Raw genomic sequence first — 25,983 nt, 5'->3', positions numbered from 1 at the left:
ATACTCCAGAGGCGTTCTCTGAAGTTCCGGCAGGATAGTGTGGACTTTCGTACGGTCCCACCCAACCGGGTGACCGAGCCATGGAATGGTATTTCACAACCCAAGCTGTAATTCCCTCAGCCTTCCAGCCTCTGTTGAGCTGACCCATTTCAGCATCCAGACAGGCATACCTCAAACCCTGAACTGTAAAAAATAAAGTTCACCATACGGCTCCTCAAGAGAGGTTCACCAAACTCCTCCAGACAAGAAAACGGTGCACTCCTCTCGCCCAAACTCCACGGGTGGTGAGTGAAAAAGGCAGTCCTTCCATGTCGGGGGCGACAGGCCCTCAGTTGGCGTACTGCGCGTAGAAGGCCACTTTGACCCTCTCGATCTGGTGGCACAGCTTGATGGCGGGCCCCAGCTTCAGGTCCATGCACTCCTGCACCGTGGGGAGTGTGAGGAGCAGCAGCGCCTGACCGTCAATGTCCTGAGGTGAGGGAGGAAAGGAGGGTCAGGTGGCAAAGGGCCAGAGGTTTGTGCTTCTAGGTCAGTGAGCAACCTGGAAGCACAATCTTCAAACAGTTCACACTTTCAGATCCATAAAGAGCTACATCACAGCCAAAAGATGTTCAGAGCAGTGAGAGATAGACTAAATCTGGTCTGTATGTCTTTTTCCTAGGCATCCTCAAGGGTCACTGAAAATGGGGAGACTTAATAAGCAAAGAAATACATGTGTTAAAAAATAAAAACGGGCCATTCGGCCCAATAGATCTGTTGTACCATCTGCAGCTTAGAGTGTAGCCAACACTGTGCCAGGCCTGGTCTTGAACACCCTAAGGCTGCTAACTGTGGCGACCTATTCCCTGCATTTGTGAAACTGCATCTGCAATGCTGTGAAACCGCAGATGCAGTCAGTTACAAAGAGGCTAGCATGATGAACTGGTCCTCTCAGAAAAGGGGATTCCCGGCAACAGGGTCTGACTCACACAGCGCATCTGACTTCACCATACTTAAACCAATGGCCTCAAGTATTCTGTTTCACAAGGGTTGTGTTTGTGCCTGTTTTAAAATGGCCAGGTGGGAGCTCCTACCTGCTCCTGGAATATTTTGGAAAGCGGGGCGCAGTCGGTGGACTTGATGAACCGGACCACGTCTGCGACCGTCCACTGCAGGGGGTTGCTGTCGAGCACCAGCTTCCCTTCCTCCTCACAGCTCTCCACCTGCAAGATCATCAAAAAAGTGTCATCAAAAACACAAAAGCACACACACGCGCACAGTGAAAAGAAGGCTGCTGTGGTTTCTTTGTGGAGCCTGTTTCCCGTAAAAGAGTGCTGCCAGAGGAAACCACATTCCCAGCCCCTCACGGGGCTGAAACAACCACAGGTGAGGCTTTTAGGCCTCATTTGCACACACAACCACACACACACACACACCTCTTACAGCATGAGAACAAATCCAGCAAACACATGAGATTTTTTTTTCTGCTTTACTGTTGCTAGTTAATTAACACGACTGGTACAATGGAAGTGCTACACATCACTTGCGCGGCACAATGGGCTTCTACTATTAGCAGTTAGCTTCGCTTCCCAGTCTCTCGCACACAGGTCAAAGCTCATTAGCATAACAAGCGGCGCTGACAGCTGGCTTGGCTGCCTGCTTCTAGCCAGACCGACTGCTGCGGTCGTCACTCCCGCTTGCAACTGCAGCGTGTGACTGTATCGAGAGCGAAAAGGGTAATCCACATCCTTGTTCAAGGGCTGTGCGAACATGCCTCACGGTCCTCCCACTCAGCCCTACAGGAAGTTGAGAGGTTTCGGTTTGTCCGTCTGGCAGTGACCGCGCACGACAGGCCAAGAGCCCCTCCAGCCAATCGGTTTACTAATTTTCCCAGCTGTCAAAGGGTATTTGTACGCTGCAGCTGTCAAGGCAATTTGCTCTGTTGCTACGGTTTAATTGCGCTGTAACAAACTCGCTGTTAGTTGCTCTTGCATAATGACTGTGGCTGTGGCTTGCACTTATGAATGAGTGGCTCCTTCTAGAGTTTTTCTAGGATTTTCTAGCCGAAAATGCCACCAAAGGGGGACTCCCAGAGACACGCACAGTGGCCACGCTCAAAGGTCCCTCCCCCCCTCCCTGCTCACCCTCGCCTGCCGCTTAGCAGGGTGGTACTTGGTGCTCTCGTTGTAGGACAGCGAGCGGGTGGGCCTCTTGCGGCGGGCCGTGTCCTGACTGGTGGAGACCCCGGTGTCGGTGTTCCTCCGGAGTGTGACGGCGCGCCGGGGCCGGCTGCTGACGGCCACCTCCACGGATGAGGTGTCGGTGTGGTCCTCGCGCAGCTCCGAGCTGGTGCCCTCCTCACTGCCTGACTGGTCGACGCCGTCCTCATCCTCATCGCTGTCCTGTGTGGGGGGAAATTGTGCGATGTCACGAGGGGGTCAGGGGTCACCAAACCCAGTTCTTAAAAAACCAATTTATTTCACAGCCACATATTTACAGACACTAAATAAATTAAATTACACTGATTATGTTACTTTGTGTATCCAGACCTAAAATTTTGTATGAACACAAACTGCAACTTTTTTCTGAGATATGTACTAAGAGTTCTAAGAGAATGGGACAGTGAAAAAAAAACACTAGCACAAACACTAATCTTATATTCATGTAGTGAATATAAGATTTTCAATTGCAAGAACAAGCCAGTAGGTTACCCATTCTAACTATACTCTAGAACACTGGTTCTCAACCGGTGTGCTGCAGCACACTGGTGTGCCGTGAGGCAAAGTGAAGTGTACCGTGGCATTTTGAGGAACCCGATGCGTTTTTATGTAGGTGTGTGTGTATGCACTTATACTCTGTGAAAAGACTGATGTTTTATATTGTGCTATTTCCCTTATTGTTTTATATTGTGAGCCTTTCACATGTAACTTATTTTTATGCTATGTAGCCCACGTGTTACGTTATATAGTTTGGTATATATTTTCATTAGTGTTATTACACTTCTCATAGTTTTCAGTTAGCATTTGCTATATTTTTAATGTTAAATTGCTGTTTCTTCAAAGCTAAAATTAGCTAGAATTTTTCCAATCTAGTGTTCTAATCGCACTGGTTTTAGCATACGCCCTAAATGGCAAATCACACCGGTGTGACCGTATGTGTGAAAGGGTTAATGGAGTAATGTTTTGTTTTATTTTATTTTTTTATTTTAGTATGTCGCTGTTCATGATGTTGCACTATGTCGGACAAGTTCTTGCTCCAATGCACTTCAATGCATTTTTAATAAATTATACGATTGCCCGTCTGATTTAACTATCTGTTTGATAATTATTTGACAGTCTGCTGTGGTGCAATATGGGTCGAATCTCGCTATTGACATTATAGCCTATCATAATGTGCGCGACATTCCTCATAATCAATAACCAACGTTAAGTTGGTGTGCCTTGATGTTCTGGTTTGACCTTTGATGTGCCTTAGCCCCAAAAAGGTTGAAGACCTCTGCTCTAGAGTGTATCTAGTACAGTGTAAGACTGGTTCGGGAACACTGTAAGCGTCTCCGCTTCCACTACAAATCCTTGTAAGCCATTCCACAATATCTTAAGAGATGAGTTGGACTTGACAGACCGGGACAGTGAGGGCTAAGGTAACGGCCAATCACAGCTCACCTCTGGGGACCCTGCGGGGGTGTAGTCGACGGCGGACGAGCGGCGTTTCTTCTGGACGAAGATGGACTTGCGCTTCTTTCTGCGGCGGACAGGCTTGGAGATCCCGCTGTCCGGGGAGTTCTCCTCCGCTGAAGGCCTGGTCACCTTCTTCTTCTTACCGTAGTAGTATGCTAACAACATCACAGAGACACCCGGCTCAGTGTACATAAAACGCAACTACGTAACGTGGACATAAACCCTACATGAGCATGGCATGACATCTTCATTAAGTGTTCATTCAACATTGTGCATGATAAATGACACACATCATAACGTGGGTAATGAACGCATCTACAATGCCATGCACAGTGTGACATAGCTGCACTTAATGGTCAGTGTGACCATTTCCATTAAAATGTCAGTGTGAATTCAGCTCAGTTCATGCTCAGACTTATTTCATTATAAAATGGGATTAATTCATAGTCTTTAATGAGTAATGTATTTAATTTCATCTTTATTACTCTTACATGCTGACTTGAGTCTACCTAACAGTCTGACTGGAAGGCTAGGAAATTACATCGGTGAATTTTTTAATGCGTTTTCATTTTGAGATTTTTATATTTCAGTTTTTAAAGCAATTACCTCACTTGAAGCCTTTTAAAAAATATGGGTCCACTAAACTAAACTACCTAACTGAGGCTGAGTGAAGTTGCTCCCAGGTCTATCAAGCATTTCAAATTGTCCCAGTGCAAAAATGTAGCCTGATGAGGTGGCTTGTTTTAAATGTACACATAATCTTCCTGGCATGCAAAGAGAAACCTCTCTTAGGGGTGTGGTGTGTGTACGTGTGTGTGTGTGTGTGTGTGTGTGTGTGTGAGATGCCTTGAAATGATGCCCTTGTTTTGTTTACTTTTGGTGTGGATGGAGCAGGACATCATGGCTCAAGCACACTAACTGCATTCATCAAACTAGTTTTCATGTTTTAAAGAGAAATGGCTCCCTAACACACCTGCGGGGTGCTTGATCTGGGTATGACTGTCCGTCGAGATGAACCAAGTGCGCTTTTGGCTAGCACTGCTTTGCCTGCGCTTACTGCCGGATTCGCTTTAGCGTAGCATAGCACATTCTAAGGGATGGTGCACACTCACTGTACTTGGTCTTGGTTTGCACAGAGCAGTTTTCAGGACACTTGTCGGTGACCAGAGTGGGGCTGAAGAGGTTGGGACAGCACTGCAGCTTCAGGCAGACCTTCCGGCAGAAGTCCCACACCTGGTCCGACGTCCGCACAATCTTGATCGTCGACCGGTACGTTTTCCCTTTGTACCTGCGGAATGAGTGGCCAAACCTATGAGCTGCAGTGGCTCATTTGCCCTTCCACCCTCATTCCAAACACTCTTGAATGAACTTCACTTTTAATTCAGCATTTCTTCACGTTTTGGCTTAGGCCAGAGATCAGAATACAACATTACACAGCATGCATAATTCTAAGATGTAGCCACGAATGGCCGTGAAATGGCTGACATTTCACGCTTTCCAAACCATTCGTGTACTCACAAAGGACACATTTTTTTCCTCCACGCATTTCAGTCAGTCAGTGTGGAAATGTGTAACAGGCAGAGCCACAGTTTTTAGTTCCAGTGCTGACTCGTGTGTCACATGACAGGGTTAAACACAGGAGAACTGAAGCTTTGGGGTTCCTTTATTTCCATCCGAATGCATTGTGTGTGCAGGACATTGATGTAGACCTACATCTACAGTTCATATATTGTACTGTATTCAAAGACCACTCACACACATAGCTATCAACAGCTATCCACAAACATCTACAGTTTATTTAATTGTTCCAACATCATTCACACAGGCAACTACTCGTATCTCTACACACATCTAAATCTTATGAACCTTATTTAAACACCATTCACACAGACAACCATCAGCATCTTTCCACAACTTTCATACCTTCATTGACATGAGACACTGCCCTCTTCTCCATGCATACTACAACTACAGTTTATATACCTTCTTCAAACTGCATTGTTGCAATGACAATTATAGGCAAACATCTACATCTCCACTCACACATCTATTGTTTACATGTGCACTTTCAACATCATTTGTATATGCCACTGCCTATCTGGCTGTCCCTTTGCTCTACATCTCTTGTACACCTCATTTAAACATCTGTTCTTACAGCATGCATCAACAATGCACAACAAGCAGAACACACCCAAGTCTTCCTCACAAAGCACCACTGTCACTTTAAGCTGACCTCCACGAGGTCAAAGGGGAAGATGGCGGCCATATTTCACACGGAAATCACAAAAGATGCAAAGATCCTCAAAAGATGCGAAAGACACAGATATCCCAAATACCTGTGGGCTTTGTCAAGACTGAGACTAAGCTCATACCTAAACACCCAGACACAGACCTGTACAACTGCAAGTTCAAATGAAAAGCAAGGCTCCGCATCTCCACACCACTCAGAGGGAGACTTTAATAGCAACATATTAACACCCAAGCTTTACGGGTGCAGGATAGTCATGGCAACCAGACTAGCTTTTCACACGTGCCAAGAAGCAGACACCCCATTTGTCAGTTAAACTTACATTTCTGCACTTTGATAGTTTTGCTTTTGTCAATAAAAATCCTTGTATGGCTGCATATATTGTAGGGGTGACATTAGTTTGATGTCTGTGGTAGCATTCTGAGGACCCAGCTATGAAACTTTGCGGTATGGGGTGGGGGACCTTACTTTGCCTTTAGCGTTTCCTCCTGGAAGTTCCACAGAGGGTCTTCCACCAGCTGAAGCTCTCTCAGGACCCGGCCCGGCTTGTAGGCTGCGTTTATCAGCATGCTGAGCACCTGAGGGGAGGGAAAGCAGTTTGGGGTCATGAAATGCCAGAAAAACACTTATGGAAGATTTCTCAAAAGTGACATTTACGTTATTTTCATACGCCATCGCCCACCTCAGTTTCCACTCACACTGCATCCCTTGTACGTGTCATTTAAACACCTGTTCTCACGCCATTCATCTCCAGCTCACAACTCCCAGAACTTAAGCACGCCCAAGTCTTCCTCATGAGGTGTCACTTCATGAGGAGTGTCACCATTACGTCAAACTAGGTTATGCCCACGTTTCCCCATATTCAACTGAGAAACGTGTAAATATCTTCAAATATGGAATATATTTAAATGCATTGTGCTTTCTTGAAATCCTTTCTTGAAACGAAAGAAAAAAAACCCAAAATGATTCCTCATTAATTATTCGAAAGAGTCACAGTGATTAGCATCAACCGTGTAACAGTTTTTCAGGGGTGTTAAGTGACATCACCAGGACTTCCTACCATGTCAGCCCTCTTGCTGAGACGAGCACAAAGAGGAGAGTTTCCTTTCCGCCACCTGCCACTCTTACCTGTGCGCTCCTACTCCCAGCCCCCCGTTCTCAACACCTAATTTACACCTGCTTATCAATCCCCTCTTTCCCTCTTCCTCTGAAACAATCTATCCTCTTCTTATGAGACGTGCGAGGACTAATTAATATCCAATCACCCCATGGTGTTTTGACAGGATCAAAGGCGGTTCACAGGACTGTCACCTTGCACCTGGATCCTCCCCTTTAAATGTCGAATTGTGATTGGTGCTGGTGTTCTGAGGAAGGTTGCTTGAATAGTGGAATGGGAGGATTGTTATGAAAAGATGTATCCTTTCCTGAGGGTGGGAGCTGCACTTACATGTTGATTCTGTTCTAATGATGTTTTTTTGAAATACATCCCCATTTTACATGGCAACCTTGGCCTTTGGTTCAGCACACACTTGAATCCCATGATGCATTGCTTCTGGGTGGATGGAATGGAAGAACAATGGCCACATCCCAAGTGAGTGAAGCAAGTGTAAGTGAATGGGTCTATAGAACTCATGATAAAATACAAGTGCATACTTGAAGATGTTAGAAGATGGTAGAAGGGTGTTATTTAGGAACACATATTCAGACACAATCTGATGCCATCATTCCAGTTCCTTGGCTCATATACAAAGTACAAAGAAACAAAGTACAAAGAAACCCCCACGAAACCATGGAAACAGCAGAAGTGGCAGCCTCTGAAAATCACAGCTGGATACACAAATCTGAAAGTGGGTTTTAACATTGCATTTTTGTGTGACGTTCTCCCATACATTAAAATAACATTAGATGAAAAAAAAAACTCAATACTTTTTAGTTCTTCCTTTTCAAAGTTTCAGATTTTAGCCGTAGCTAACTCAAATATTACACTGTTTATAATTTAAGTCACTGGGCTATCTGGGTAGTAAAGGGTGCTCTCTGGGTAGTAAAGCGTGCTCTTTATAGCATAAAAGGCTAAAGATTTGTATAAAATGTTTCTATTTTTGAATTCTTGACAAATGCTGCTTGACAACCATGAAAATATCAAGTGGTTCAGATTATTTTGAGCCTTGAAATCCAGCTATGATATCACTTGTCACAATTACTGCTCACTTCAAATGTACTCCATGTTTCATGACTGTGTGTGTGATACATTCATTCAACTCAATACCATCTGTGGTAAATTTGGTTCAAAACAGGGTGCTTTCGGTGCCACTGTGGTTGAACGGACCTCCACTGAAAATTCAAAAAGGGAGATCTCACGCTAATGTATACCCTGGTATATCAGACAAAGGGAATCTTGGAATGTCAGAACAACGTAAGCTGTGCATGAATGTGCACTCTATCAAAGGGGGCAATCGTGGGCAATTGAAAGTTCCTCATTCTCGACTCAGACACCCTTGAACAAGTGACCCTCTTTATATTTTGAGGGGAAACGCTCGGGGGTAAGCAAGTGAAATGCTGTTGATGGTCGGGATGACAGTTCCACACCCTCCCTCACCATTCATATTGACCAATAAAATTGCGTTCCCCTGCCGTATCTGCCAACAGGAATCACCAGTTTGCTGCTGCAGAGGCTAATCAGCTTTGGGGGGGTTTGTGTTGGTGACCTGCAACCCTCTGTGCAGACGTACCTCTTTGAGGACCAGAGTGCACTTCCCAGGCCCGACGGCCTGGGGCAGCTCGGCGATGCGGCCCTTGTTCAGGTACGGCCCGGAGAAGCAGCGGTGATTCACAAAGATCTGCGAGCAGCAGTACTTCCCGTTCTGGGAACCTGGAGGGACAGCACAGGACAGGCAAAGTTAGAGGTCCACTGGGTTACAGGAAGTGGATGGGCTGCCTTTCGCAGGTAAAGACATCTCAAGATAACGGGCGGCCTTCTGTGACTTCTAAACGGGCTTCAAATGAGAATGTAGACTATCAAGTTGTTCAAGGTAAGAAGGATTACAGGTGTAACATAATGGACCCTCCTCCCCACACACACAAACAAATACACACACACACACGCACACACTTTTCCAGCAATGAAAACATGCCTAGTGAGGATAGTGTTTCCTTCAGCACCTGCTTCAAGTGGTCACTGCGTGACTTTGTCAGAATGATAATAGGAGGGTGAATGAACATGTATCAGGAGACTCTGAACTCTGGGAGATTGTAAAGCAAACTGACACCCTGGAGAGAGCAAAGACCTCAGAGAGACAGCTGTTGGTGGGCGGGGGGAGGGTATTACAGGTAGAAAGGAAGATCATTTTACAGTTTCTTCCTCATTCCTTCCGCACTGACCTTTAAATAGTTGTTCCTCATATACTGTAAGAATGCGATTCTTTTTATTCATTACAAGCTTATTCATATATGATTTTATATAATTATATACTGTATGTATATATTGTGTGTGGGTGTGCATGTGTGTGTGTGTGTGTGTGTGGATTCATGGTTTATGCACATGTTTGCTGTACCTGTCTCCAGGGCAATGTTTGGGTAGAGGTTGTGAGGTATATTGTCCACGGGCTGTGGCAGAACCAACCTGCAGCAGGGAAACATCAGCCAATCCAACAATTAGTCCACGTAAGCCAGGCAGTCAATTAGTCAAACCATCCATTCACTCTTCTATCCACCTAACCATTCAGCATCTGCCAGTCAGCATTTTCTTCATTGCTGTGTGCTGCAGAGTAAACTGATAAATTGTGGAAAATGAAATCAAGCAGAGGTTTGAAACATAAGGTATTTCTGCCTTACTTTGCTAATTCTACTTTCCTCTACAGAAACCTCAAAAACTGCTTATGTATCTATGTATCTATCTAAATATGTAAAGCCTAAATCTTAAGGCTTTGTCACCATGTTAAAATGTCATTTAAGAATGTATGAATGTAAGAAATTTCTGTGAAAATAACAATGAGCACACAGTACTGCCTGAAAGAGAGGCGGGGGGCAGGGTGGTGGGGGGGCGGGTAGTAATCTGGGACGATTCCCAAAGGGGGAGAAATCCAATCAAGGGACCCGGAGGCCTGAGCCGAGACCCACTTCCTCTTCTTTCTCTCTATTTCCCTCTCTCTCTCTCTCTCTCTGACTCTTCGTCTTTCAGAAGGAGTGCTGGGGTCTGTGAGGTCGGCCCAGGCTGCAGGCAGTGCGCTGCACCTGAGGACCAGCTCCTGGGAGACATGGAGGGGGGGGGGAGGGGGGGTGTTTGGGGGAGTTGGGTGGTGACGGCCAATGGCACGCTTACTGTTTCTCCGGCTGCACCACAGCAATCTTCTTCTGCCTCTGACCTGAAACCCAGAACACAAACAGAGAAAGCGAACGTTTACACCAGAGCGCATAGAGGAAATGCAGAAAGCGCTTTCAGACATGAACGCCCGAAAATAACACCCTTCAAGGCCAGCCTTTGAGCTACCACATGAAGAGCGTGCTTATGAAATAAGCATAAATACTACCGTCTCTGACCCTGCAGAGCATGCCTGCTAATCTACAGTTCTGACTCACGCAAACCCTTGGCAGTAAAGAGGACAATGCAATGCAAAGCAACTCCCGCTTAATTGTCGCTGAATTTAACTGAACGCTCCTACAGCCCCGGGCCCTTCGACAATTCAAATGCTGTGTACAAAAAGATTGTTTCATTCACAAAACAGGACGGACGACAAAAACTCATGCTTCCTGTTCCTTCCCGGCAGACACGGAAAGCAGCATCAAATCTGGGAAACTGCTGGGGGTCGGCTGGTTTTCCGACGGCGACGGTATGGCTGCTTCTTGCTTCCTGGTAACTGTTACCAGAGGCCCTCCCAGCAAAGCTCCTCTTCTCAGATATCTTCAGAGATGCACATTATGACATCATCACTGCTCAATGCCGCTCCCAGGCAGAGAGCACCGTGCCCACTGCCAAAGTTAATAATCGGCAATTTGTTTAATGGGGCCATCAATGATATGACAAGAAAGCATTTATTCAGCTCGTGTCTGTTGACCTGCACATTTTCTACAATAAGCATGACAGCGAAGACCGAATCTTCCCCAGGCTTTCCTCTCTCCCATCTGCAGACTCCGTTTCATGAATAAACCAACAGGCAGGGCAAAAATTCTATTAACTATCACTCCCAGCACTGTACTATTCCCCACAAGAATATTTGATAAAATGTCATTATTTTGATCCATCTCACTGTTTTTCCACAGGAGTCATGCTCCTATTGCGTATTTCAATGCACATGTAGGTACTGGTGGATGACTGAGAAAAAAATTACAAGGCAACACTGAGAAATGAAAAGAAAAAAAAAGATTTCCCTGGGGTGCAATGCGCAATGAGAAGAATCTTTTGAGTTCTTTTCGCTCAAAGTAAACTGAGGACACATTCCCAAAAAAATGATGCATTGATGCTAAAGAGAAAAGCGAAAGGTGCTGATGATTAAGAAAAAAATTTGCTTCTAAAAACTTTACTACACAGTTGAGTAAGTGCATGAGTTCAAAAGGCAAACATCAATGCTTCTTCGACAAGTTCTCTTGCACCACTGCACGGAAGTGCTGCTTCAAATACTCTTTCAGTGAAAACTGCAAAAGTAAAGTGCTGCCATTTGGTGATGAAATTCAGATTTTTGAAATTAGACAACACTAAGCTACTGCTGGGTCAAGCAGTGCTGGGACATATTAATATTAAGTGATTCATTCATTGCATTAACATAATAACTTAAAAACTTAAGTTAGCACTTAACCACTTAATAATGATGAACTAACATACTTATTAAACCAATCAGAATGTTGCTGAGAATCTCAGAAGCACAGACCCAGATCTAATGTTTCATTTGATCGGTTTATTAAAACCAAATTAAAACCAAATTGTCTGCTGCACAACATTATCAGCCCTTCAGCAGACTGAGAATTCACTGGAGCTCTGTGAAAGTCCCTTCTGGATGGGGGCTGTGTGTGGTGTTGGTGACAGTGACGGCGATGGCGATGGCATGAATACGCACACACGGGCCGGTGCGGGGGAGTCAGCTGGTACCCGTTGGCCTCACACCACCCCACTGGGAAGATGTCCATGGACTCCACATCCACAATGAAGTCTGGGAGCGGCTTCACCAGGCCTACCAGACAGAAGGAGGGAGGGAAGGAGGGAGGGAGAGAGGGAGAGAGGGAGCAGGAGTCAAATAGAAGGAGGGGGGGTGTGAGGGGGGATAGCGAGGAAGAGAGGGGGAGTGAAGAGAGGGAGTCAAAGAGAGGGAGAGAGGGAGGGAGAGAGTGAGTGAGGGATGAGGGAGTGAGAGAGAGGGAAGTAAGGGAGTAAGTGAGAGGGAGAGTGGGGAGTGAGGATAGAAGGGGAGAATGAGAATAGGGAGAGAGAGAGAGGGAGGGGGCACAGGGTCAGAGTGTCATCTCTTTCCACCGGGCAGTGCATATGCATCTGCTCCTCCAGCTTCTGACCTCTGACCTCTCCATTAACCTCTCAATCGACTGTCTATTGACCTTGACTTAAATCAATCAAGACTTCAATGTGTCAAGGTCAAACGCAAAAAAGGTGTTCTGGTTTATTCATGTCAGTGCATTGACACACTATATATATAAATACAATAGTTTTTTTGAATAGATAATCAAAGCTGCAAGTGCACATACAGTCAGCACATTCAATGTCACCCATAATGCTCACAATCAAAAAGCCTTTTTGCTTGACTATTTAAATCCACTTTAAACACACACATACACAGATGATTCAAAGGGCATGAAATAACTGTACACCATACTCAGGTATCTAAACTGAGTTGCCCTCAGGGATCCCCTTAAACTCTAATGTTGTATAACCGCTTTCAGGGGACTGACACACAGAAACATTTTCAGCTCTTTTTACTGTCTGACTGCACTGATTTGACCACAGGCCAATTCCAATCCAAGAGGAGAATGATGTGGATTGAGAGTAGAGATTTGCTTACATTTCTCTACATTCGGCACCAAACCACTCTTTGTAATTTGCCACTGGGGTTGCAAAAGTTGCAAAGTCTACTTTCATTAGTCTACTTTCATTAGTGGTGCACAGGTAAACAACTAGGTTTTTCCACTGCATCAAAAGTGTCTGACATGCATGCACACATATATGACACAGATTAGCGATGTGTGGTTATCAATACAACACTCTTATTGGTTGCTGTGACCTAGTTTCATGTTGTGCTTGCTACTCTGGGAGTGTGGAGCTGCGTGTGAAGTTTTGGTGGCTGGGCCAGAGTGGCACCGGTTGTGATCTAGACAGCCGGCACGAGGGTCACATGACCTGGTTGCACCGCTATCATTTCTCCTTGAGAGCCGGCCATCTTGATCAAGAGAAGCGTTTTCAATGAAGGTGTCTGATGTGGTTTGATGCGCGCATCCTCTGCTCCCCCCCAGGTCTTGTCTGGTCCCCCCCACTTCCTGCTCGATCTCTCTGCGCTGCTCACAGGCCTGAGGTTCTTACTCTCCTTCTGTTCGCTCAAGCTGAGCGCAGGAACGGGTCTCCCACAAACAAGGGGCTGCAGGCCTTCTCATTTCCAATCCCACAATGCAGTGCACCCTTTTTGCACCATTTTGTTTGACCGCGCACCAGGCTAAACACTCCCGGTGGAACAACTACAGGTACTGCAACAGTTTCAGTCAGGTTGAAACAGAATCGAAAGCTGGCCAACGATGCCAAACTCCCCAAGTGTTCATAACAGAAAGAGAGCTATCCTGGGCATATTTACACAGAACTGCTGTGCCAACATGACTCCACATATTAGTCATCCAGTTATGTTGCGATCAAGAGCCAGAGAGAACACAGAACAGAGCAACTCTGTGGCGAATGCAGAACAAAAGGAAAAAAAAAACCTCCGTTCTGTGCTTCTACAAACCATGGAGCTTAAACAAAACCGGGAAACCCCACCCCCCACCCATGAAAGCTATTATTAGAGGCTAACGCTAAAGTTTGCTAAATCAAGTCTAGCCAGGTGTGACATCTGAGCAACTCCTACAGGAGCCGAGAAACAAAACCCCCCCTTCGGGCACTGAAGACGAGCTGTTCACTCAAACAGCAGGGAAGCAGCGCCGTCACTGAAAAACAGGAAACTCCCCAACTGTAAATAAGCCGAGCGCAGATCGGCCATCACCGGTGATGAAATTGGGCATTAAAATCACACAATGACTCAGGCCCCGTACACAAGTGGGGGCAGCCGACTCCCGCCACGCTGATCACGAGCGGTAATGAAAAACGAATCAGACCCGAGAGGAGCGTTTTTGCGCTCACGTTTCGCGGGCGGCCAGAAAACAATCACGATTTTGATTTTTTACGACGCCATTAGGGAGGTTGTTAACACACTTGTTTTAACAAGGGCACAATCGAGACCGCCCTGAAGCATGCTGGCAACTAACTGGCTGATTCCGCCATGGTTTCGGTTTCCTCGTAATGGCTGAGAGGCTGGAATCCAGCTGCTGTTTGTGCGATCCGATTAGAGGAGACATAAACATGTTTATTTTGAGAGTGGAGGGTTTTTTTTCACAAGAAACTGAATGACTCAAACAGCTGAGGACTCTGAGTAATGCTTAGCGACGGGCATATCTGCTCTCTTCAGGAGGTGCAGGGCAGAAAAACACAGCCGAATGAGAAATCGAACCGAACGCGTGACTGTTTTGCTCCCCTGCGATGCTGTGTTTTCGCTACCAGCACATGAGATAAAGGTCTTCCACTGAAAGGGCTGTCGCAGGAGTTTTCCATAGAGCAAGAGAGAGAAATCCCCTGTGTTCTGGAGCATTTCCATATGTAATTGAAGGCTGGGATGGTTCATACAGCCCCTACTTTAAAGGGTTAACAGCATGGGACCGAGGGGCCTTACCTTCCAGGGTTAGCCACAAAAGTCTTCCCCTCACTTGGCTGACAGAGGCCACGCAGATCTCGGCTGGCTTCAGAGGATTCACTGCCTCCAGCCTCACACCCTCAGTGAAGCCCCGACTAATCGATGTCTGCACATATATGTTAAAAAAAAATAGAAATCAATGTCCGTAATGAAAAAAACCATCAGACACAACTAATTGATATCTGCACAGTACACACATATTAATAAAAAACATGAGACCCAAGTAATCAATACACAAACACACACAAACACAGAAGAAAAGCTCTGACCCAATTTATCAATGTCCGCATAAACACACTACACACACAAATCTGACCTCAGCAATCAATGTCTGGACTAAAAATATGACCAAACTAATGTATGTCGGGACACACACACACACACACACATACATGAACAAACAAATCTGACCCAACTAATCAATGTCAACTGACAAGAAAACCCATCAGACCGTACATCTGAGAGGAACAGCACCAAAGCACACTGTAATCTCCATTCTGTAATCTCTTTGGCAGAAAACAGCTTGACAGAGGAGAAAACCCACCACGCCATCAAAAAAGAACTTGTTTAGTCATCGACCAACCAAAATGATTTGATTTGTTAGACAGTATATAGTTTAAATGTCACTCTCTGAACACACTGGCAGACAAGTGGGAATACCAGATCAGTCTCCACTGTTTTAAAAAAAAAACACTAATGTAGTGCATCCCATTTGTCATCTTCAGAGTTAAAATGCCCCATCAACGCAATAAATCACATTAAGTGAACGGAGCAATCAAAGCAAAGTGCCTCAGGGACAGTGAGAGGGGGGTGTCTTCATTTTCCTGACACTTGCTGGTAAAAAAAGACTCGATTCCACTGAGGGCAGCGATCTGGCTCTTCTTCTCTCGCAAATTAGACCAAACGGTTAACCTGACGTAACACTCGGCGGAAGGTCTGAGGCTAGTCACTTTCCATCAGAGAAAACAGAGGGTAAGGAGTTCTGGTGTCCTGTTCCAATCTCGCCAACTAGCAAGGAAGTATGGGAGGGCAGAGCTTTGTCCTGAGACAGGGATTGCACTAACGTCTTCGGTGAAACACGGCCTTGTGTCACGATGTCTCTGGATGCTAGTGCGACGGCCTATGTCAGTAAGTTTCGCTGAGTTTTTGTTCCTGAAAGTGACTGTACCTCCTAGCTGTTCGCTGCTAGAACAAAACAGCGAGACACAGCAGCTTCTTGCTCCCTTCACATTCAAGACCTTGAAAGCGATCAACAATTAAACGAATTAAAGCTTATCGTAAAAAACGTTCATAATTAGATGAAATTTTTTTTTCTGGAGAGTATGTGTTCAATGGATTCAAGTTAGAATGCTGTCATACGCATCGAGCTTGAGGTCCCTGTCTTTAAGGAGAGTCACTGTGACCCAGCTGACCCAAAGAACTGTCATACTGATCGCCCTATCAGCAGCGAGGAATGGGGGTGCTCTTACATTCGGGAAGCAGGCATCAGGGGCGGCCTCTGTGGAACTCTGTTTCAAGTAGTCTGCCCAGTCAAAGTCCTGACTGAGGTACCCTGTTATACACACAGAGATAGAGATAGAGAGAGAGAAGGAGAGAGAGAGAGAAAGAGAGGACCACAGCATTAACTCAACTTTCCCACCTCCAGCAAATGAAACATTACATTTATGTTACACTTTGCCCAAATATTGAACTCCACTGAAACAACACTACATTTACATTACATTACATGGACTCCATTGGCCGCTCCCCCCTTGCTACGTTACAGTTTTGGAATGCACCTTTGGGCCGCTCCAGACAGACCCCGTTCTTCAGGCACCACTGTGGGGGCAGGATGCCCAGGGAATCTGCGTGGCACACCACAGAGGTGGGCGTGGCCTCAGCGGTGAGGTCATCCACCGTCACCTGGAAGTAGTACTCGTTGTAGACCTACAGTAGCACAGACGACAGGAGGCCAGAAACTTACTTCCAGGAAGAAACAGTAAAAAGAGATATCCTGATCATAATCAATTCACATTTACTAATATTCACCAATATTCACAGCATAATGCAGAAAACATACTTGAAACGCATACACATACAAATACTGTTTTTGTAATCAGAAAAAAAAGACGTTCAGGCTAATACCTCTTCTGTCAAACTCAGACTAACACTCCTTTCCTGACCTTTAAATCCAGAGGGAAGTGATTTTCTTCCCCTCTGTTTTGTTATTGCCATTGTAAGTTGTGTGTGAAAAGGTGGCCCTCAGGGAATACAGTGCCCCTGCGTGAAGCCATAACAACCTGCTGCCGAGGCCCCCCTCACACAGAGAGATCTGAATCACTCACAGCCGAGACTGAGAGCGCACAAAACGATACGATAAATGGGTTGATTTTTCACCAAACGCACACATATACACACGGGCGCGCACACAGCCGCTAGCAATATTTACAGAATGTCAACAGCAGTTTGTAGACATAATTGTATTTCATATTAAGTGAGTAATCCTGAAACGAACCGCGGCGTGCGAAAGAAGTGAGAGAAAGGATAAACACAGAAACAGAGTAAGTATGTCTCCTGCAGTGATGGATAAATATAATGGGGAGAGAAAGAGAGAGAGAGAGAGAGAGAGAGAGAGAGAGGGACAGGGAAAGAATATGTCTAATTCAGTATTTCATTTATTTCCAATCATTGAAATATGACTTGTTATAGCTATTGCTTTCTGGTGATGTTACATTAATATTGTTTCCTCTGTCTGAAATGTATGTGCTCTGGGAGTACAAATACATGTTCATTATGTCAGTGAGGCACGCTGAAATTGAAGAGGAATTGAGGGAGGGGGGTGGAGGAGAATCTGAAAAGAGAGGGAGAGAGGGGGAGGAAGAAACCTGGGCAGACAAAGAAAGATAAAGACAGAACCTACTTGACCCAATTGGGAGGACGGTGACAGGTTATTTCTTGTTTATGGCATTAGAATTCTTTGGCAATACAAATATAAACTTTGTCCTGCCAACAAAGCAAAAGCTGAATTGAACTGAACTGAGAGCTAATTGCTTTGGCAAAATTATGTTTTAAACAGTCATGCCAATACATCATATTTGAATTTGAATTTTAAATTGGCAGACAGTGAAAGAGACAGCAGAAAGAAAGAAGGAAAAAGATGGGAAGGAGGAGGAAGATGGACAGAGCAGGGCACAGGGACAGGTAAAAGGTACCTCCCTATGAAAGAGAGACACACTGTGATTGGCTGAGGCCCCTGGGTCAGGGGGTGGGGGGCAGCAGTAATCTTCTACAAAGCCTCCCTCTCCACAATAGCTGCCAGGTGTCTGACTAAGGACGCCATGTCATCTTAAGTGTCCTCACTCTAATGACATCATCACTTTGAATGCTTAAACAGTGACGGCTACGACTATGTTCAGGGCAGAAATGGGACATGTTTTCATTGATGTCTTTCAGCTATGGAGCACAGTTTCTATAGACTCACGCTCTGAAACAAACCTCTTCCTTCTTTATTAGTTCCGCAGCTGCAGTGAAACAATAACAGGTACTGTATTAATAAGTGCTGTAGGAGAAGAAACAATTGGAAATAAAGATTGTACGGCTGTCGGCAGCCACAGGGGACGTGGTGCTGGAGAATGCGTTTTCACACTGGAAAAGTGAACGCTAAAAACAAGTGGCCCAAAGAAATAACGGATCACGACCAACCAGAGGCCTCCCATCAAATCCATTTACAGGGTCCGAGGGGATCGGCTGAACTGAGCCTTTAAACAGAAATAATCCACAATGACAGGAGTGGGGTTCTTGTCAAGCGCATTTACCATGGCCCGAAGCTGGAATTCCGTCAAACCTCCAGCAACAAGGCATGTAGAAGTAACCGCAAAAAATTTTCTCACAAAATGAGGGAAAAGGATTAGGGAGGCTGTTGTTGAAATGATCTGCCGTGTAAGGGTGGGACGAGAGGTGACACGGAACAGAACGCTCACACATTTGAAGGACCCAGGTCCTTGCATGAAAAAGCATATTGAGCTGGATGCCGGATGCTGTTGTCAGCAGTTTACTTGTGGCTTATTACTTTATGCACTGTGGCCCCTCTGCATTATTAATGAGTGGCAAACTGGCGGGAGTTCTCCACAGAGCGAGATGTGCGTACGCACCCAAGGTGATCGTGTCTGAAGCTTCGTGCCGTTAAAATCTTCCCACAGAGCTGTGCTGTGGAGCAACTGTTGTCTAATTCAGATTTTTCGGTGGCTAACGGCTCTGTGGTCATGTGACACAGTGGAGGGGGGAGGGGGTGTCCCGGTTCAGTGTGGCAGTTTTTGAACGTCTGGAAGGGTCAGAACGAGCCAGATGAGGCGAGTAAGGTCAAGCGTGCCTGTCTCCTGGGCCACCTGCAGCGGCGATGGAATGAAGAAATCTGGTGAATGTGTGCGCGCGCGCGTGTGTGTGTATGTGTGTGTGTGTGTGAGTGTGTACCCAGGATCCCTGGAGAATGCTGTTTAATGAGCTGTGCTGTGAACAGAGGCTTGCTCAGCTGTTTTCAGGCACGCTCCCCTGTGAATCTGTATCTACCTGCGTAAACACTAACAGCCCTGGTTCTCTCCTGTTCAGCTACACATACTAAAGCAGCTCCTTTCCTGTCCTTCCCCTGTACTGAGTCTCTGTATGGTCCTACCAGCACAGTTTTTTCTGGGGTAGTCCGGCGTTTAGTCTGGCATAGTCCAGTTCTAGGTTTGGTTTGATATGGTTTGGTTGGGTCTGGTCTGGACTAGTTTGGTATGGTTTGGTCTGGTTTGATAGTATGGTCTGTTTTAGCTTTAGCTCACCTGGGTCACAGACACGGGGCAGATATGGAAGGGCTCCTGGGGTGACACCATCTCCAGCTTCATCCCCACCCTGAAGGAGTGTTTGCGCAGGTCTGAGTGATCCTGAGACACAGAGCACAGTGTCAGAGTAACACACACACGCAGGTGTGCGCACACACACACACACACACACACACACACACATACACAGCCACGCATGCTCACATCACGAGACTAACTCTACAACTGCTCCCTAAACACAGCTGCGCACCGCACAGTCTGTGGAGACTATCTGCTTTAAGGGTTCCAACACAGTTTAAAATCAAATCACACACTGATGTCCACAGGGGCCAAAGGTGAAATTATACCGAACACTCCATACGCTACAAATTGACAGTACACTGCATTTTTATGCGGTTTGGCTGTGCAGACATTGCCGGCCCGTTTCATAATCCATCCCACAAAAGGCAGTTAATGCATAGCTGCTATGCAAACCGCCCCGGAGGCGACACCCTGATTGTCCAGTTCCGCCAGTCAGGCGAGCACGGCCTCCCCCCGGCGCCAAGTTCGGATGACTGAAATATTATCAGGTTCGACCAGCCTGCCCCTGCAGGGGGGAGGAGAATCAGAATCTGAGTGTGACATTGCCGTCTCCTGTGCCAATGAGCAGCGCAATCCACATGAGGAAAATCCATCTCCCTCGCGACCTCCGAATCTCAGTTTCAGAAGAGTTAACATCTGCGACATGTTAGTGTTTCTCCCCCTTAACATGACCAGAATTCTGTCTTTGTACACACTGTTGGTGATCTGACTGTTGGTGAATGCTCCATAACTGAACAGTGACAGAGACTTATGATGACATAGATCTCTCTCACTGCGGCGTTTGTCACTAATTATGATGATGATGATGATGATGGCGAAGGTCTCCCTCACTGCCTCATTAACCCCTCTCCTGAACTGTTCTGCTCTGTTCCATATTCACCATGATGATGACGACGACGATGATGACAACGATGAAGATCACTCTCACTGCAGTGTCAGCAGTGTGGAGCAGGACTTGTAATCCAGAGGTTGTGGGTTTGATTCCACAGTGGGGCACTGCTGTCGCAGGGCTGCTGGGCTGCCTGCTACAAGCTGAGATCAGCCCTAGCCGTAAAACCAGCCGTGGCCCTTAATGAATGGAAAAAAAATATGTACATGTGTAAAATGAGATTCGGACAGATCTCGCTGGCTGAGTGCGCTCGCTCTTTGAAATGGCCACAGGCGGCTGCAGCAAAAAATGAAAACCCACTTCAGTCTGTCCCTGCGAATAAAAATAGTCTCCGGAATGCCATCGGCGGGCACTGTGTAGTGAAAGCATTAATCAAACAGCGCTCGATACAGTTCGTGTAGCCGTTTCGGCTGGGGGCGGGGGTGGACTGGCAGGGTCCTGCATCACTAAAGTGGGGGTATTTCTTAAATGCTCCACCCCACATCCAAGGGGCAATCGCAATGATAGGAACAAGAGAGTCGTGGTGTCTGAAAGGGCTGCGGGGAAGAGGGGGGTGTCACTCGGAGACAGCACTCTTTTTTTCTGACACTTTTCCCATAGACACGCAGTGCACCTTTGGACGGGCCTCTTTGACCAGCACTGTTCGGTGGGACTTTATCACACTCTCTTACCTGCTCCCTAGCATGTACTAGTTTTACTTGTTGCTTATTTATTTGTAGAATTGCCATGTGTTATGAATATTGCGATTACTTGACACCGAGATGCATGGTCATGACTTCTCTTCTCTTCTTCTTAACGACTTCTCATACTTTTCTAGGTTGTCTAGGTTCAGATTAACTGATTAACTAATTAATTAATTCACAGTGGTCTTGAATTGTGTTGCTGGTCTGGGAGTGTTGTTAGCCTGGTCTGACACCGTTGCTCATACAACTTGGACGGACATACTTCTGTTCTCTTGTGCTGGAAGTCGCATAAGATAAGAGCATCTGCTAAAGAAATGTAATATAATATGATGTAATATCATGTCAGAGCCCGTCGAGTCCAGCAAGCTATCAATATCAAAGCTCACACACAATTTGTCAGCTCGCAAAACACAGAGGGAGGTGGGGCGAATTCTCTACCCCTCAGGTCAGGTTTTGCGGTGACTTAATTACAGCAATTGACTCAATCACTCGAAAGGATAAACATGACAGCTCTTTAAAGCAGTGTTTAGATATCTAACCGGGCAGGCGTTCATGGGAACGTGCCACAGACGGCTAGCGCCGTGCTGCCTTCATCGCATCAAAGCGACCTCTAAGTAAAACCCGCTTGATTTTAATTGCCTGCTAATCTTCTGAGGCCTTGGATCCATTTGCAGCCTCCTCTGCGAACGCTGACATTTCATTTTGAACGAGCCGCTTGAGATGCGTTCAATTTCTTTCAGAGGGGTATGGGCGAGCCTCGCAGGGGGGGACTGGCCAATTCGTCACTGGGGCTTCACGCCTCTGTCCCCTCCTCCTGTTTCTACCTGAACTCCACCTCCCCCTCTCCTCTTTGCTTCAACAGAGGAGATACAGTGCGCGCAACTACGTAACGCACTGTCGCTCTTGGCTAGAGACGAAAGGCAAGGTTTGGCGGGAGATGAAAAGGGGCGGACCTCAAAGCAGCAAAAAAAAGGGGTTTTCGGGAAAATGGTGGAGAGAGAGACAGTAAAAGCTTCTCTGATAATATGTTCAAACAGGCAATAACACATGCAGCAACACTGGCTTGAGAGTCCCACGAAGGGCCCGCACCAAGGATTTTTGTAATCCTGGATGGGACTGGTTTGTTAATTGCACAGGTATTGTCTGAAACTTGCCTGGTAATGCACTTTGTTTGTCACTGCATAGATTTGTATTGCTCTTGATTTTCGAACACATTTCAGACACAAATGCTAATCACTGAGAAAACAAAAACTAATATTTATCCAACATCGATCTAAATGGAACTTTTCTCTTCTCACTGACAGTGCCCTGTTTTCTATAAAGATTTATTTCAAGTAGACTGACAATGAATATTGTTCACCTACAATTTTCAAATAGTGATTCATGACAGCAATAGTATTCACATTATCTATTTATGTACTTTTTTGTTTAACTGGTTCAATCAAATTGCATTCAGGAACAACCCATTAAGTTTCTGAATTGATTCATCAAAGTTTAATACCCACTCTGAGCACACCACCGGACAGCGTGCGTGTGGGTCCTGCGATCCATGACGCACTCACCTTGAACACCTCCAAGGGCAGGGGGTTCTGCTCCGCCTCCTCCTTCGCTCTGTCAAGGGCCTCCCGCCACTCGGGGGCGTTCTTCAAACCTTGCAGCTCTGCAAAGAGGAAAAGAGAACGACATGAGGAAGCGTGCTCAGAGCTGCTCGCTGTAGGAAATCGGGGATTTCGCCTCTTAGCCCATTAGCTACACATGATGCTTTAACGTACAAAGTTTCCTGGACAGCGCAAGAGAACAGGAACAGCATTTAACCGTGCCTCATGCCTCTTGCTCAGCTCTGCCCCTGCAGACCAAACTGCTACATCAGAATCTCCATTCACTGAAATGCAGCCCCTTATTTAAGGATCTCTGCATACAGTGTCACGGCCACATTTGCCGTTGGCCTTCCTATCAAGGTAGAACACCGCTACAAGGCCGAGATACACCTGGAGACAATGTAAACATGAGGAAAAAAAGGTCAGCCATGGTGAAGTACCGACGAATCCGGGTGCTAACGTTAACATGGAATAAATTCAGACCGCCCATAAGTAAAGCTTCAAGTCCTCTATGTGTACCAAGACGCTACTCCATGTACACAGCAGCTAAAGGGAAAAGCTTTTCAGTGTCAGTGTACCTGTGCAAACAGTGTCTACCAGTGCGGCTTCATTATGTTCCTCTACAAACAGAGCAGTGCCAGCAGGCAGAGCTTAGTATTAAAAAGGTCAGGACTGTATAACAGTGCATTAGCATTTGGATAAGAACACATTGAGAATGACTGGAGAGAACTGTTCAAAGCCGTAATTACAGAGTGTGGAGGAGGACATCATTCAGGGGTTCCATTCACTCAGTGCTCTGAGCTACAAGGTCAAGCTGATGTTGAATGAACCACGTGCAGTTCATTTGCCATGTTGTTCTCACTGAGGCACGCATGCACACGCACCCACAGAAACACGCACACACCTCACACATATACACAAACACCCGCATACACCCACACATTCATGCACCATAATGAATATGCATGTACACCAAATGTACACACACATACTGATACACGTATACACACACGGATGCACGCACACAAACACACAAGCCTGTGCACAAACGCACACACACACACCCACACACATGCGTGCATACATGCAAGTACAAACACATACACACACACAGACCATCACACACACTGTATATACACACATCTTTTTGAATGATATGCCGCTCCATGACCTTCAAATCAACAGCCTTGATTCTAGCTAAGGCATTCAGGCTATTTTGGTCTTTTCCAAGGAATTGCATAAAAGCGCTGTTTAACACAGAACTGAGAGCCTTAAAATTCCAGAGCATTCTTACTGCATTCCCACTACCTAGCTGATTTCATCAGAACTTCCCCTTCTGCTTCGCAATACTGTTACGTCACTTTCGTTCAGAGCCAGGAAGATTGGATCAGAAGCTTCTCCACAGAAGTCCGGGACACTCTCATCACACATACTTTCAGAACCTGCCTAAGTGCACCAGCATGCCTCTCTCCCTTAAAAATGCGCTTTAGGGCATATTCACAACGTAGTTTTGTGTGGGGTATGGTTCAACTACAGAGCTTTGTGAATGTTTGCACCTGTTTGAGAAAAGAGCTGGAAAAAAAACTCTTATAAAATGAAGAGGCGGCCTCAGTTCGCTTGACGAAAGGGCACAGTGCGGTTAGTTTTGGAAACTCTCAATGTGAACATGATAAGGTCTTGATTCCTTTCCAACCAGGAAATGAACCACACCTGTGTCTGTTTTTCTACAGTGCTCTGTTAGAAGACACGCATAGTAGGGAAGGTCCTAACAGGGTCATCCAATGACCTGCAGCCAGCAGCACACTCTATGACATACTGTCAGCAGGTACCAGCTGGGTGTCTTCAGAATTAATCTACCTTGCAATGTGGCACTGCCGGGTGCCATATCATCAAAATTGAAACTTGCCGCTGTCAGATGGAACCGTCACTCTCCTCGACAACGGCACGAGAAATCACCTATGGCGTCGCCTACAAAAACCGGTAAAGGTGGCAAAGGGGCACCTTTATCTAACTTCTGATGCCAGTGTCAGTTGTTTTGACTTTTTCACAAACAAGTAGCATAACATGGCTGGGCATGATGCCAGGAAGCCCACAGCCGCTGATATCTTGATGAGGCAGCTTTTTACGGTTATCTCCAGCCACACAGATACCGGCTTTTTTACACTTCATCTTTTTCTTTCTACAGCAGGAAGGATTGTGCACCAGGGGGCTGTGACAGGCAGCAAACCCTGGGTTTCCAGAGCCACCTGAATGACCCTGGCTCTGTGTTTGGGGTCGCATTTGAAATAAAGGTGCAGTCCGAGGCCGACTGATGAGGTGTTCCCAGTTGCAGTTCTTGGCCCAGTTAACAGGGATGATTCGACGCGCTCCTGTTGGAATGGACCGAACCTGACCAGGCTGTTCAAAAATGGGCCTAGCGGGGTGAGGAGGCCCTTGGCTTAAGTAATCAATGCATCCGCTATTCTCTAAGCAGCAGAAAGGGGGTACCTCCACCAGGAAATCACAGCAGGTATCGCCCCTGCTGTTGATCCGCCACATTCCACAGTGCTTATTCAAGCACACGCACAAACACCCTGACACCAATCCTGCAATTAATGTCCATTACCATACAGGTTCAACGGCAGAGAGTCACCTCCTTCTTTTTTCTGTCTAGCAAACTGACATCCAAGCACTAAAATACACAACTTCCCTCTGTAAGTATTTATCTGGTAGATGCTATGGTAATTCAAACAACATACAAGATTCAATTTCAAATTTCAGATTTTTAACAGCTGTTTTGCATTTTTATTGTACTTCCTTTACTATCCTTTTACATGTTGTGAATGCACTCAAAATAATCCTTATAAGTAGAATGCAGAGAAAGCAGAGTACTTACACAGCTTCAGCACAAGAGTGACTCTGCACCAGTGGTTAATTCTTCCGTCAGTGATTCTTATAAATGGGATGCACTGAAAGACGATGACAATCATGACGATGGGGATGCATGTAAATAGCACCTTTAACCCCTTTTCTCGGTTGCCAGGTGTTCTACAGTGAAGTAAGGGTGACTCATCTCGGCCAACACCGGTGCACGCGTGCACACTATCTCTCGGGCCCACCCAT

General features: G+C 46.0%; 1 protein-coding gene across 1 annotated transcript in view; it reads right to left on the bottom strand.

Annotated features, from left to right (window-relative positions):
• Positions 1–272: 272 nt before the first annotated feature.
• The window catches only part of sfmbt2 (Scm like with four mbt domains 2), a 59,290-nt gene continuing 33,579 nt past the window's right edge, over positions 273–25,983 (bottom strand). The window contains exons 7-21 of the mRNA XM_036517815.1: positions 22,846–22,943; positions 19,631–19,732; positions 16,610–16,757; positions 16,301–16,383; positions 14,811–14,937; positions 11,952–12,065; positions 10,223–10,265; positions 9,456–9,523; positions 8,634–8,773; positions 6,373–6,482; positions 4,769–4,944; positions 3,642–3,811; positions 2,124–2,381; positions 1,074–1,202; positions 273–469 (exon numbers count right to left, since the gene is read on the bottom strand). Coding sequence (XP_036373708.1) covers positions 329–469; positions 1,074–1,202; positions 2,124–2,381; positions 3,642–3,811; positions 4,769–4,944; positions 6,373–6,482; positions 8,634–8,773; positions 9,456–9,523; positions 10,223–10,265; positions 11,952–12,065; positions 14,811–14,937; positions 16,301–16,383; positions 16,610–16,757; positions 19,631–19,732; positions 22,846–22,943 — 1,907 coding nt within the window. The 3' untranslated portion in view covers positions 273–328. The remainder of the gene's footprint in view (positions 470–1,073; positions 1,203–2,123; positions 2,382–3,641; positions 3,812–4,768; positions 4,945–6,372; positions 6,483–8,633; positions 8,774–9,455; positions 9,524–10,222; positions 10,266–11,951; positions 12,066–14,810; positions 14,938–16,300; positions 16,384–16,609; positions 16,758–19,630; positions 19,733–22,845; positions 22,944–25,983) is intronic.

The sequence above is a fragment of the Megalops cyprinoides genome, chromosome 23, assembly GCF_013368585.1.
Source record: "Megalops cyprinoides isolate fMegCyp1 chromosome 23, fMegCyp1.pri, whole genome shotgun sequence".
Taxonomy (NCBI): domain Eukaryota; kingdom Metazoa; phylum Chordata; class Actinopteri; order Elopiformes; family Megalopidae; genus Megalops; species Megalops cyprinoides.
This window is presented reverse-complemented; position numbering and strand designations above follow the sequence as displayed.